Raw genomic sequence first — 15,034 nt, 5'->3', positions numbered from 1 at the left:
GTCCCAATCCAGGGATCAAACCCAGGTCTCCCACATTACAGGCGAATTCTTTACCAGCTGAGCCACAAGGGAAATAAATAATTTATTTATTTGGCTGCACCAGGTCTTGGGTAAGGTATGCTGAATCTTCAGTTGCATTGTGAGAACTCTTAGTTGTGGCATCTATCTCCATGACCAGGGATCAAACCCAGGCCCCCTGCACTGGCAGCAGGGAGTCTTATCCACTGCACCACCAGGGAAGTCCAAAAAGTGGGGAAGTGTTAAGCTAAGGGTACATGCATATTCGTGAACAGGCCTGAGTAAAGGAGAATTTGGCATAAAATTGGGACAAGGGATTTCAGGGTGGTCCAGTGGTTAAAATCACTTGTTTTCACTGCAAGGGTACAGGTTCAATCCCTGGTCGAGTGAACTAAGATCCCACAAGCTGAGCAGTGTGGCCAAAACAACAATAAATTGGAGCAAATTGGGGCAAAGATCAACAGAGTCCAAGCTTTGGTTGATTAAGGTCAGGAGGGTCAGCATCATTCCATCCTCTACCTAGGTGGGGGCCTTAGTTCCTGCAGAACTCAAAGATATATTATGTACATCTAGTGAGGAGGAACTAGGACTTTGCTTTATCACTGCACTACTGTTTGACTGTCTTTTCTCTGTCCTGTATTCCCCCACTTTCCTTAAGGTTATAATTACTGCCAGACTTCTTTCATGGGCAAGCATTGTAGCCAGACATAGATCACAAAATGGCTTCTCTTACATCAAGCAAGTGGTTCCTGGTTCTTCTCCAGAGACTGCTTAACTTATCTATTTACATTACCGGTGTCTCAGACACCTTACTCCCTACTGCTTCATTCATTTTTCTTTTCTGCCTTTTACTAAGGAGCAAACTCAGTATAATATACATATGTTCATGGAGTCACAGAGTCGAACACAACTTAGCAACTAACACTTTCACATGCTTCAAAATAAAGTCCATGTTTCCTCTGTAACTCTTCATCATGGTCAATGGGAAGGTATCTTTTGCTCCTCCAGTATATTTTTCAGTTATGACTGCTTTTAATAGCATCAGAGACATGTTGCAATTTTTAGCTTATACTTTCTTACTATTGAAAACAATTTCATATTGAAATCAAAACTGATCTAAAATTTCTAGAAACAAAATGCTAAAGATAGAATAAAGATTTGCATTTACATGTCATCTACATAAATAAGTGGAGCTGAATGGTGAGACATCTTAAATAATAAATAATTGAATGTACTATCTTTTTTACCTATAAGGAAAACAAACAAAAAAAAATGTCAATTTAAAAAAAGAGACAGAGACACGATGGATTACATACACGTGAGTTCAAAATCCTGGCTTACAGTTAATTTTTAAGAGACCTCTTAAAAATTGTTTCTTGCATCCTATGCTTAAAGGGATAAAGATACTACCATGATTTTTCATGTTTACTCATAACAGGGAAAGAATCCTTAAGCAAGACTTGAGAAAACCTTTGCTGAATGTTATTCAGTGACGCAGTAAAATGAAAACTTAGCCAAACTAGCCAAACAGATATAACTGACATTTGATTTATTAAGGGGAAAAAAAAAGGTTTTTAGAAAGAAAAAGACTATAAATTCTGAAAATTTCAGGTCCTTCTCTTTGATATACTTTCTGTCACTATTTTTCTGCTTATTACACAAACACACTAGGGGAGAAAAAAAAAATTACCCTTTTCTGAATATCAGTCAGAAGCATAACAGCAAATATTAGAAAAAATTATTCTGAAAACCATGGCACAAAGCCTTGAAAAACAATTTCAGATGCACCAAAATTACCGATCAGTTCAGTTCAGTTGCTCACTTGTGTGTGACTCTTTGTGACCACATGGACTGCAGCACGCCAGGCTTCCCTGCCCATCACCAACTCCCAGAGCTTACTGCTCAAAGTCATGTCCACAGAGTCAGTGATGCCATCCAATCATCTTATCCTCTGTCATCCCCTTCTCCTCTCACCTTCAATCTTTCCCAGCATCAGGGTCTTTTCCAGTGAGTCAGTTCTTCCCATCAGGTGGCCAAAGTATTGGAGTTTCAGCTTCAGCAGTAGTCCTTCCAATGATTATTTAGGACTGATTTCCTTTAGGATTGACTAGTTCGATCTCCTTGTAGTCCAAGGGACTCTCAAGAGTCTTCTCCAACACCACAGTTCAAAAGCATCAAGTCTTCAGCACTCAGCTTTCTTTATAGTCTAACTCTCACATCTATACATGACTACTGGATAAACCATAGCTCTGACTAGAAAGACCTTTGTTGGCCAAGCAATGTCTCTGCTTTTTAATATGCTGTCTAAGTTGGTCATAACTTTTCTTTCAAGGAGCAAGCATCTTTTAATTTCATGGCTGTAGTCACCATCTGCAGTGATTTTGGAGCCCCACCAAAAAATAAAGTCTCTCACTGTTTTCATTGTTTCCTCATCTATTTGCCATGAAGTGATGGGACCAGATGCTATGATCTTAGTTTTCTGAATGTTGAGTTTTAAGCCAAGTTTTTCACTCTCCTCTTTCACCTTCATCAAGAGGCTCCTTACTTCTTCTTTCTTTCTGCCATAAGGGTGGTTATCATCTGCATATCTGAGGTTATTGATATTTCTCCCACCAATCTTGATTCCAGCTTGTGCTTCATTCGACCTGGCATTTCTCATGATGTACTCTGCATATAAGCCTTGAGAAAGTACTCCTTTCCCAATTTGGAACCAGTCTGTTGTTCTATGTCCAGTTCTAACTGTTGCTTCTTGACCTGCATACAGATTTCTCAGGAGGCAGGTCAGGTAGTCTGGTATTCCCATCTCTTGAAGAATTTTCCAGTTTGTTGTGATCCACACAGTCAAAGGCTTTGGCATAGTCAATAAAGCAGAAGTAGATGTTATTTTAGAACTCTCTTGCTTTTCCGTGACCCAATGGATGTTGGCAATTTGATCTCTGCTTCCTCTGCCTTTTCTAAATTCAGTTTGAACATCTGGAAGTTCACGGTTCATGTACCATTGAAGCCTGGCTTGGAGAATTTTGAGCATTACTTTACTAGCATGTAAGATGAGTGCAATTGTGCAGTAGTTTGAGCATTCTTTGGCATTGCCTTTCTTTCGGATTGGAATGAAAACTGACCTTTTCCAGTCCTGTGGCCACTGCTGAGTTTTCCAAACTTGCTGGCATATCGAGTGCAACACTTTCACAGCATCATCTTTCAGGATTTGAAATAGCTCAACTGGAATTCCATCACCTTCACTAGCTTTGTTCATAGTGATGCTTCCTACGGCCAACTTGACTTTGCATTCCAGGAAGTCTGGCTCTAGGCCAGTGATCACACCATCGTGGTTATCTGGGTCATGAAGATCATTTTTGTATAGTTCTTCTGTGTATTCTTGCCACCTCTTCTTAACATCTTCTGCTTCTGTTAGGTCCATTCCATTTCTGTCCTTTATTGTGCCCATCTTTGCATGCAATGTCCCCTTGGCATCTCTAATTTTCTTGAAGAGATCTCTAGTCTTTCCCATTCTATTTTCTTCCTTTATTTCTTTGCACTGATCACTGAGGAAGACTTTCTTATCTCTCCTTGCTATTCTGTGGAACTGTGCATTCCAATGGGCATATCTTTCCTTTTTTCCTTTGCTTTTGCATCTTTTCTTTCTTCAGTTATTTTGTAAGGCCTCCTCAGACAACCATTTTGCCTTTTGCATTTCTTTCTTTTTTTTTTTTTTATTGTATTGGTTTTGCCATACATCAACATGAATCCGCCACGGGTGTACACGTGTTCCCCATCCTGAACCCCCCTCTCACCTCCCTCCCCTGCGTTTCTTTTTCTTTCAGATGGTCTTGATCACTGCCTCCAGTACAATGTCACAAACCTCCGTCCACAGTTCTTCAGGCACTGTCTATCAGATCTAATCCCTTGAATCTATTTCTCATTTCCACTGTATAATCATAAGGGATTTGATTTAGGTCATACCTGAATGTCTAGTGGTTTTCCCTACTTTCTTCAATTTCAGTCTGAATTTTGCAATAAGGAGTTTATGATCTGAGCCACAGTCAGCTCCCGGTCTTGTTTTTGCTGACTGTATAAAGCTTCTCTATCTTTGGCTGCAAAGAATATAATCAATCTGATTTCGACCTATCTTCAGACCTATGCTAATGATCTTTCCTTTATGGGGTATACTCTTCTCTCCACTACATTCATCTGGGTGAATAATGAGGTATTGACAAGCACTTGTGAACTAAACCCTATAAAACTTAGCAACATGGGGACCTGATTAAAAAAAAAAAAAAGATTTTTAGCTCCTTGTTTTAAAAGCCCTTGTTAAAAAATTAAATTTGATTTGTTATATCAGCTGGTTTTATTATATCATTTTTAATATCCAAATAGGACAATGATTTTTTGTCAAATATGAACTAAACAACTCTGTAAGTAAAATTATGATGACTACTAAATTCTTTCTCAGTTCAAATTCACTACTCATACTTAAGATGCTAAAGAAGACCTGAGATGAAGAGTTTGAAAACCGATATTCTATGTAATAGGTTATTCACTGCAGCACTGCTGTAACTTCAAGAAACTGGAAAGAACCTACATGACCATCAGTGAGAGACTGGTTAAAAATAATTATGGCACATTCACACAATGAAATACGTACTATACAACATAAAAAAAAAGGTAAGGGGCAATCAGGCAACAAAGAAAAACACATCCAGATTGGAAAGTTAGAAATAAACCTATCTCTTTCTGTAGATGACATGATCTTGTGCACAGAAGATCCTAATGAATTCACTAAAATAATTATCAGAACTAATAAATGAGTTCAGTCAATAAATGAGACCTATTATATTCTTTGCAGCCTAAGATAGAGAAGCTCTATACAGTCAGCAAAAACAAGACCAGGAGCTGACTGTGGCTCAGACCATGAACTCCTTATTGCCAAATTCAGGCTTAAATTGAAGAAAGTAGGGAAAACCACTAGACCACCCAGGTATGACCTAAATCAAATCCCTTATGATTATACAGTGGAAGTAAGAAATAGATTTAAGGGCCTAGATCTGATAGATAGAGTGTCTGATGAGCTATGGAATGAGGTTCGTGACACTGTACAGGAGACAGGGATCAAGACCATCCCCATGGAAAAGAAATGCAAAAAAGCAAAATGGCTGTCTGGGGAGACCTTACAAACAGCTGTGAAAAGAAGAGAAGCGAAAAGCAAAGGAGAAAAGGAAAGATATAAACATCTGAATGCAGAGTTCCAAAGAATAGCAAGAAGAGATAAGAAAGCCTTCTTAGGCGATCAATACAAAGAAATAGAGGAAAACAACAGAACGGGAAAGACTAGAGATCTCTTCAAGAAAATCAGATATACCAAAGGAACATTTCATGCAAAGATGGGCTCGATAAAGGACAGAAATAGTATGGACCTAACAGAAGCAGAAGATATTAAGAAGAGATGGCAAGAATACACAGAAGAACTGTACCAAAAAGATCTTCATGACGCAGATAATCACGATGGTGTGATCACTGACCTAGAGCCAGACATCCTGGAATGTGAAGTCAAGTGGGCCTTAGAAAGCATCACTACGAACAAAGCTAGTGGAGGTGATAGAATTCCAGTTGAGCTATTCCAAATCCTCAAAGATGATGCTGTGAAAGTGCTGCACTCAATATGCCAGCAAATTTGGAAAACTCAGCAGTGGCCACAGGACTGGAAAAGGTCAGTTTTCATTCCAATCCCAAAGAAAGGCAATGCCAAAGAATGCTCAAACTACCGCACAATTGCACTCATCTCACATGCTAGTAAAGTAATGCTCAAAATTCTCCAAGCCAGGCTTCAGCAATATGTGAACTGTGAACTTCCTGATGTTCAAGCTGGTTTTAGAAAAGGCAGAGGAACCAGAGATCAAACTGCCAACATCCGCTGGATCATCGAAAAAGCAAGAGTTCCAGAAAAACATCTATTTCTGCTTTATTGACTATATCAAAGCCTTTGACTGTGTGGATCACAATAAACTGTGGAAAATTCTGAAAGAGATGGGAATACCAGACCACCTGATCTGCCTCTTGAGAAACCTGTATGCAGGTCAGGAAGCAACAGTTAGAACTGGATATGGAACAACAGACTGGTTCCAAATAGGAAAAGGAGTACGTTAAGGCTGTATATTGTCACCCTGTTTATTTAACTTACATGCAGAGTACATCATGAGAAAAGCTGAGCTGGAAGAAACACAAGCTGGAATCAAGATTGGTGAGAGAAATATCAATAACCTCAGATATGCAGATGACACCACCCTTATGGCAGAAAGTGAAGAGGAACTAAAAAGCCTCTTGATGAAAGTGAAAGTGGAGAGTGAAAAAGTTGGCTTAAAGCTCAACATTCAGAAAACGAAGATCATGGCATTGGTCCCATCACTTCATGGGAAATAGATGGGGAAATAGTGGAAACAGTGTCAGACTTTATTTTTCTGGGCTCCAAAATCACTGCAGATGGTGATTGCAGCCATGAAATTAAAAGACGCTTACTCCTTGGAAGGAAAGTTATGACCAATCTAGATAGCATATTCAAAAGCAGAGACGTTACTTTGCCAACAAAGGTTCGTCTAGTCAAGGCTATGGTTTTTCCAGTGGTCATGTATGGATGTGAGACTTGGACTGTGAAGAAGGCTGAGTGCCGAAGAATTGATGCTTTTGAACTGTGGTGTTGGAGAAGACTCTTGAGAGTCCCTTGGACTGCAAGGAGATCCAACCAGTCCATTCTGAAGGAGATCAGCCCTGGATTTCTTTGGAAGGAATGATGCTAAAGCTGAAACTCCAGTACTTTGGCCACCTCATGTGAAGAGTTGACTCATTGGAAAAGACTCTGATGCTGGGAGGGATTGGGGGCAGGAGGAGAAGGGGATGACAGAGAATGAGATGGCTGGATGCCATCACTGACTCAATGGATGTGAGTCTGAGTGAACTCCAGGAGTTGGTGATGGACAGGGAGGCCTGGCGTTCTGCGATTCATGGGGTCGCAAAGAGTCGGATACGACTGAGCAACTGATCTGATCTGATCTGATATTGATAAAAGATCAATATAGGGACTTCCTGGTGGCCCAGTGCCTAAGACTCAGCACTCCCAATGCTAGGGACCCAGGTTGGATTTCTGGTGAGGAATTAGACCTCACATGCTGAAACTATAAGACCCTGCATGCTGTAACTAAGATCCAGGGCAGCCAAATAAATATATAAATGAGTATTTTTTAAAAAGGTTAATATATAATATTCAACTACATTTCTGTATACTTGCAATGGATAATCTGAAAATGGAGTTAAGAAAACAATTTCAGTTATAATAGCATCAAAAAGAGTAAAATATTTATTAATAAATTTAAGAAAAGAAGCACAAAACTTAGATATTCTGAAAAGACAAAACATGAATGAGAGAAACTTCAAAAGACTCAAATAAATTAAAAGACATATTCATGTTCTGATTCATGAAGATACAATAGTATTAAAATGGCATGACACCAAAAGCACCACTCTTCGAGTTGATCTACAGATTCAACATTGCTGCTGCTGCTAAGTCACTTCAGTCGTGACTTTGTGCGACCCCAGAGACGGCAGCCCACCAGGCTCCCCCGTCCCTGGGATTCTCCAGGCAAGAACACTGGAGTGGGTTGCCATTTCCTTCTCCAATGCATGAAAGTGAAAAGTGAAAGTGAAGTCACTCAGTGGTGTCCGACCCTCAGCGACCCCGTGGACTGCAGCCCTCCAGGCTCGTCCGTCCATGCGATTTTCCAGGCAAGAGTACTGGAGTGGGGTGCCATTGCCTTCTCTGCACAGATTCAACATTAAGGCAGTCAAAATTCTATCTGGCTTCTTTGCAGAAATAGACCACCTGATCCTAAAATTTGTATGAAAATTCAAGACACTAAGAAGAACCAAACAATCTTGAAAAAGAACAAAGTTGGAACAAAATCACACTTCCTGATTTCAAAACCTTCTACCAAGCTGCAGTGACCAAGGCCGTGTGGCGCCAGCGTAAGGCAGACGTATGGGTGAGCGGAGAAGAACTAAGGAGCGAAGAAAGAAATCCTGACGTTTAGGTCAGTTGATTTCAATAGAATTCAAAGACAATTCAACGGGAAAAAAAAGTCTTTTGTTGAACAAACAGTGCTAGGACAATTTGTTATCCACATGCAACAGAATGAAACTGGATTCCTTCCTCACTTTTTGTACAAAAATCAACTCAAATGTAAAAACTGAAAGTATAAAACTCGTAGAACACGGGTGCAAATCTTCCTGACTTTCGATTAGACAATCGTTTGTTAGACATGACACCAAAAGCACAAGCCACAATAGAAAACATTTGTAAACCGGACTTCAACAAATTTGAAAACTTCATGTCCTACAAAGGACAGCATCAACAGCGTGCAAAGACAAGACCCAGAATGGAAGTAAACACTTTCAGATCATACATGTGATAAAGGATTTGTATCTAAAATATGTAAGAGCTCTCAAAGGAAAACAAAACAAAACAAAAATATATAAACAACTCTTACAAAGGGGCTTCCTTGGTGGCTCAATGGTAAAGAATTCACCTGTCAGCACAAGAGATATGGGTTCTCTATCCAGGAAGATCCTACATGCCGCAGAGCAACTAAGTCCATGCACCACAAGTACTGAGCCAGCACTCAGTGCACGGGAACTAGTGAGCCAGCACTCAGTGCACGGGAAGTACTGAGCCAGCACTCCACAGCCCTCGAGCTGCCACTACTGCACTCATGTGCCACAGTTACTGAAGCCCGCACACCCTACAGCCCGTGCTCTGCAACAAGAGAGGCCCTGTAACAAGCCCGCACACCACAGCCAGAGTGGCCCCCACTTGCCGCCATCAGAGAAAAGCCTGTGCAACAACCTAGACCCAGCACAGCCAAAAGTAAATTTTAAAAAACCCAAAACCCTTACACGTCAACAATAAAAAGACAATCCAATTGAAAAGTGGAAAAAGGATGTCACTGTACGTCTCTCTTTAAAAATACATACAAAGTGTCAGAACTGCCATATGACCCAGCAATCCCACTGCTGGGCGTACACCCCAAGGAAACCAGAACTGAAATAGACATATGTACCTCAATGTTCATTGCAGCACTATTTACAATAGCTCGGACATGAAAGCAACCTAGATGTCCACTGACAGATGAATGGATAAGGAAGCAATGGAATACTACTCAGCTATAAAAAGAAACACATCTGAGTCAGTTCTAATGAAGCGGATGAACCTGCACCCTATTATACACAGTGAAGTAAGTCAGAAAAAGAAAGACAAATACTGTATATTAATGCATATTTATGGAATTTAGAAAGACAGTACCAACCATCTTACCTGCAGAGTAGCAAAGGAGACACAGATGTAAAGAACAGACTTTTGGACTCAGTGGGAGAAGGCGAGGGTGGGATGATTTGAGAGAATAGCACTGAAACATGTACATTACCATATGTAAAATAGATGACCAGGGCAAGTTCTATGCATGAAGCAGGGCACCCAAAGCCAGTGCTCTGGGACAACCCAGAGGGATGGGGTGGGGAGGGAGGCAGGGGTTCACGATGGCGGGGAAACACACGTATAGCAATGGCCAGTACATGTCGATGTATGGCGAAAACCATCACAATATTGTAAAGTAATTATCCTCCAATTAAGATTAATTAATATATAAAATACATATATATATATATATATAAACTGTCAATAAGTACATAAAAAGATGCTCAACATCATTAGCCATCAAGGAAATGCAAATCAAAATCAAAATGAGTTATACCTTTAAACCAGATAATAACAAGTGTTTGGGAGAATAAAAAGAAGTTGGAATCCTCCACTGGTAGGAATTAAAATGGTCCAGCTGCTGTGAAGAACAGCTGGGCAGCTTCCCAAAAGGTTAAACAGAGAGTTACCATATAATTCAGCAATTCTACTCTACCAGGTGTGTACCCAACAGAATTGAAAGTATCTGTCCAAACAAAAGCGTCTACAAGAACATTTACAGTAGTGTTACGATAGCCAAAAAGTGGAAATAACCAAACGTCTGTCAAAGATTAATAGATTAAAAAAAGAGGGCCATAGAACTTTTCTGATGGTCTAGTGGCTAAGACTCTGTACTACCAAGGCAGGGGACCAGGGTTCGATCCTTGGTCAGGGAACTAGATCCTACATGCTGCAACCAAAGATCCCGTATGCCAAAACTAAAGGATCCCACATGGTGCAACAAAAATCAAAGATCCCATGTGCCACAACCGAGACCTGGCACAGCCAAATAAATTTTTTAAGAAGATACATATATATACACACACATATATAGACCCATATATATATACGAAAATGGAAACAGTGGCTGACTTTATTTTGCTGCTGCTGCTGCTAAGTCGCTTCAGTCGTGTCCGACTCTGTGCGACCCCATAGACGGCAGCCCACCAGGCTCCCCCATCCCTGGGATTCTTCAGGCAAGAACACTGGAGTGGGTTGCCATTGCCTTCTCCAATGCATGAAAGTGAAAAGTGAAAGTGAGGTCGCTCAGTCGTATCCAACTCCTAGCAACCCCATGGACTGCAGCCTACCAGGCTCCTCCATCCATGGGATTTTCCAGGCAAGAGTACTGGAGTGGGTTGCCATTGCCTTCTCCGACTTTATTTTGGGGGACTCCAAAATCACTGCAGATGGTGACTGCAGCCACGAAATTAAAAGATGCTTGCTCCTTGGAAGAAAAGCTATGACCAACCTAGACAGCATATCAATAAGCAGAGACATTACTTTGCCAACAAAGGTCCATCTAGTCAACGCTATGGTTTTTCCAGCAGTCATGTATGGATGTGAGAGTTGGACTATAAAGAAAGCTGAGCACTGAAGACTTGATGCTTTTGAACTGTGGTGTTGGAGAAGACTCTTGAGAGCCCCTTGGACTTTAAGGAGATCAAACCAGTCCATCCTAAAGGAAATCAGTCCAGAATATTCGCTGGAAGGACTCCTGCTGAAGCTGAAACTCCAATACTTTAGCCACCTGATGCGAAGAGCTGACTCATTTGAAAAGACCCTGATGCTGGGAAAGATTGAAGGCGGGAGGAGAAGGGGACGACAGAGAATAAGATGCTTGGATGGCATCACTGACTCAATGGACATCAGTTTGAGAAAACTCCGGGAGTTGGTGATGGACAGGGAAGCCTGGCGTGCTGCAGTCCATGGGGTCCCAAAAAGTCGGACACAACTGAGCAACTGAACTGAACTGAATATATATGAAAGAGGGCTATAGCCATACAACGAATACTATTCAACCTTTTAAAAAAATGAAATAGTGATACATGCTACAATAGGTATGAATCTTTAAAACATACACGAAGTCAAAGAAGCCAGTCACAAAGGACCACATATTGACTGCATGATTCTATTTAAACAAAATGTCCAGAATAGACAAATCAAAGACAGAAAGTATATATTACCTTTTCTAATTATTTTTAAAAACAACCATGCTGTTCCTGTATTTATACGCTATGTCTTTCTAAATCCTAAAATAAATCTTCTAAAATAATTTTTAAAGCACTTGAAAGCACAAAAGCATGCTATGAATCAAAGAGAAAAGGCCTGGAATTTTGAAACAGGTAAGGAAAATGCATAAACCTTAAAGGCAGAAAACAAATTGTCTTTACTGAATGCTATCAAATGACCAAAATTCCTTTCAAGTTAAATTCGAGTCTTCCTTTGAACTGAAAATTATTATCAATTATTAAGCCTTAATTTGCAAAATATCTGTATATTTTATAAAGGCAATCATCAGTGTAAAGCTGAAACTTACTAGATTTACATCACAGTAAATAATTTTAAACTAAATAAAACACATAATTAATATATTTCTTGGAATACTAGAAATGGCATAACTTGGAGTCAGATATACAGTTTGAATTTTAGTCTGCTATTTATCATCTAGATGATCAACTATTTACTTGGTCTCTGCAAGCCTCAGTTCACCCTCCTGTTAAAATCAAGAATTATAATACCTACTTCAGTATGAAAAGAAGCATTCCAACTACTTACTAAATGGGAAGGTGAGGAGAGAAGTAGTGTTTGATTTCACTTTTTAAAAAAATCTATTGTTACCGTTTGAATTTTTTTACAACTTGTACATAATTTAAAAACATAACCAAGATTCTAAAAATTTAAAAATCTACTTTAGGAGGTTCTTTTAGAGATATTTCATAAGACATTGACACATAGCAGACTCAATTAAATTTCCTCACTCCTTCCATTGCCTCTCTATTAATAACTTCTTGAATTCAGGTGAACAAAACTTGGAAGAAGAAAAGTTAAACATTTATTTTTCTGAAGGCTGTCATTATCAAGAAGGAGATAAAGAAGTGCAATAAAACTAAGCTTTTAAAACACTTTCTTCAAACTATACCTAAGAATTTAATCTGAATTTTCATGTTTACTGATTCTAATCATTTTATTCTGATACTTTTTAAGGTTTTTGGTTGTTGTTGTTTTTGCAATATAAAATAACACTATCGAGTGAAAAGGAAACTTGATACCTTAATCCTTTGACCAACAAGACAAATTCAGGATTCAGTCCAGAGAACAGTTACCACTGAAAACACAATACAAATATAAATGACTATTAACTATCCAGCAAATAAGATAAAACATAGGCTCCACCTTTTTTTGTTTTGACAGTACACTGAATAGATGAAAGTAATTTAATTATCTAGGTTGTCAGCTTATACTTCACAGAAAACTGTAAGAATTAAAACATTCTCTTCCATATGCTAATTAACAGATGAATAAAGTGAATGTCAGGAGGCAAAGTCGTTTTGCAGGTCAAAAAGGTACTATTTTAAAATCACCAACCTACACTGGAACCACTTAAGTTGGTAATGTGGCCTTTGATAGCTTGTCTTAAAAACTGAGTCATCAGACTTTTACAAGAATCTAACTGTACCCGTAGAAGTGTATTAACTAGCATTTCTCATCAAGTTTGTGTAAGTACATAATTAAACTCTCATGTCTTTTAACCTTTACAAATTCTATTCTGGACTATTAGTACACATATTACTGAGAAAGAATATCCTGGAGTATTATTGCAGTTCTATAGTGTTGTTTTTTAACTATTTCGAGAACGTATCTCTGAAATGCGGAAACAGTAAATTTCAGAAAGATACAACAACGATTCACGTAACTATCTCAACATCACGCAGTGGTTGAATGGGACAAAATTTAAAACTTAAAGCAGTGAAAGCCAATAGACAAGGGAGTCCCCAGCTCCCAAGCCTTCTCCTTTCCATTTCTTGCAAGACACTTCAAAACTCCAACTCCCAAGACCAAAGTTCGTCTCAGTCCCAGCGGATAAAGACAAGCTCTTAGCCCGACCTCCAAACGGTGCTTCTCCCTGCCACCCGAAGACAGGCGCAGGGGTGACAGGATGGCCGCCCCGCCCGAGAGCGCGCGGGCGGAAAGGAGGGACACCCATGACTCACCCACCCTGGGCCCACCGCCAGACCGCCCGCGCGGTCTTGGGACCAGACTCTTAGCGCCCCCAAGAGGCGGGTAAGCCTCTTCCACGGAGGCCCCCTCCCCAGTCAAAAGCCCTCCCCGGGAGAGGCCGGGGCTGCGCACAGACCTGAGGCTCCAGCTCTTCCCCGCAGGTCCCAGCCCCGTGCGGGAGCCCTCGCCCCGCCTCCCGACCTGCGAGCATGCGCACCCGGCCCGACCGCGACTGCGCGCCCCCGAGCGTCCCCGCCGGCTCACGCCGCCGCCGGGGAGGCCGGGCGAGGCCGCGGCGGAGGCGGAGGCCCGGCTCCCTGGGCGGTGCGCGCCCCCCGCCCTGCCATTCACCAGCGACATTGGCCCGTGGCACCCAAAGTCCGTCCTCCGCGTTAGGCGGCTAGCGCCGGAGGGGAGGGGATAGCCAGGAAGGCAGGAAGCTGTGGCTTAAAAGGGCAGCCCGCGCCGGGCCCTTCCTCCCTCCGTCCGTCTCCGGGCCTGTGAGAGCGCCTCTCCTCCGTGGCCTCCGTCCCGCCGCCATGTACCGGTGCCTGGGTGAAGCGCTGCTGCTGTCCCGCATCGGGCCCGCCGCCCTGGGTTCCGTGGCTGCCGACTCGGCCGTGCTGCTGGGCCGGGCCCGCGGGCAGGCTGCCGCAGCCGTCGCCGCCCCGCAGCCGGGGCTTGTGCCACCCGCTCGGCGACACTACAGCGAGGCGGCGGCCGACCGCGAGGACGACCCCAACTTCTTCAAGATGGTGGAGGGCTTCTTTGACCGCGGTGCCAGCATCGTGGAGGACAAGCTGGTGGAGGACCTCAAGACCCGGGAGACCGAGGAGCAGAAGCGGAACCGGGTGCGTGGCATCCTGCGGATCATCAAGCCCTGCAACCATGTGCTGAGCCTGTCCTTCCCCATCCGGCGCGACGACGGCTCCTGGGAAGTCATCGAGGGCTACCGGGCCCAGCACAGCCAGCACCGCACGCCCTGCAAGGGAGGTGAGCCCCTTGTGCCCTGCCCCGCCCCGCCTGGCCTCCAGCCTCGGGGGTTCACCGTTCAGCCCAGCCCGGGCTGGTACCGTCGCCCTCCCACGCTGTCCCCGTTCCCCCAGGTCCCGGCCTCAGCTGTGTCAGGCTCCGATGGATAGTGAATTTTCTGCTCCATCACCACCCCGTAGTTGGTCCTCCCCCCGCGAGCTTGTTGATGCTGTATGCAGAAGACACTACACTGCTCTTTTGATCTAGCCACTGTGACACAGTGTGGGTCTTGACGAAGAGCACTTGTAGAAAGGAAAGTGACAGACACATCTGTCTGCCTCTGCAAGATTTTGTGATCTTCTGTGACTCAAGCGAATGCAAAGCATGAAATAATTGTTCTCGGATTTTTTCACTCTTTCACAGTAGTGACAGATGGTACAGGAACATACAAAATGAATCGAAATCTACAGTTTTACTAACTAAATGAATTTATTAATTATAGTCGATCTTTTAAATTATTTTCCTACTGTGGCAGCTTTGTACACACAC

General features: G+C 42.1%; 2 protein-coding genes across 10 annotated transcripts in view; one reads left to right on the top strand and one right to left on the bottom strand.

The window, feature by feature from the left end:
* SHLD2 (shieldin complex subunit 2) overlaps positions 1–13,953 on the bottom strand; it is a 114,474-nt gene extending 100,521 nt beyond the window's left edge. For 5 of the 9 annotated variants that reach the window (XM_061405571.1, XM_061405569.1, XM_061405577.1 and 2 more), the window contains exons 1-2: positions 13,650–13,736; positions 12,565–12,620 (exon numbers count right to left, since the gene is read on the bottom strand). The gene's annotated coding sequence lies outside the window, so the exon portion shown is untranslated. Of the gene's footprint in view, positions 1–12,564; positions 12,621–13,649; positions 13,737–13,864 lie in introns of those variants that run through there. The other 4 variants (XM_061405570.1, XM_061405579.1, XM_061405576.1 and 1 more) reach the window with 2 other exon arrangements.
* Positions 13,954–14,052: 99 nt separating this feature from the next.
* GLUD1 (glutamate dehydrogenase 1) overlaps positions 14,053–15,034 on the top strand; it is a 38,364-nt gene continuing 37,382 nt past the window's right edge. Inside the window, exon 1 of the mRNA XM_061405580.1 lies at positions 14,053–14,506. Within this exon, the coding sequence (XP_061261564.1) occupies positions 14,053–14,506 (454 nt within the window). The remainder of the gene's footprint in view (positions 14,507–15,034) is intronic.

Source organism: Bos javanicus, chromosome 28 (genome assembly GCF_032452875.1).
Source record: "Bos javanicus breed banteng chromosome 28, ARS-OSU_banteng_1.0, whole genome shotgun sequence".
Classification (NCBI taxonomy): Eukaryota; Metazoa; Chordata; class Mammalia; order Artiodactyla; family Bovidae; genus Bos; species Bos javanicus.
Note: the sequence above shows the minus strand (reverse complement) of the source record. Positions and strands in the feature narration are given on the sequence as shown.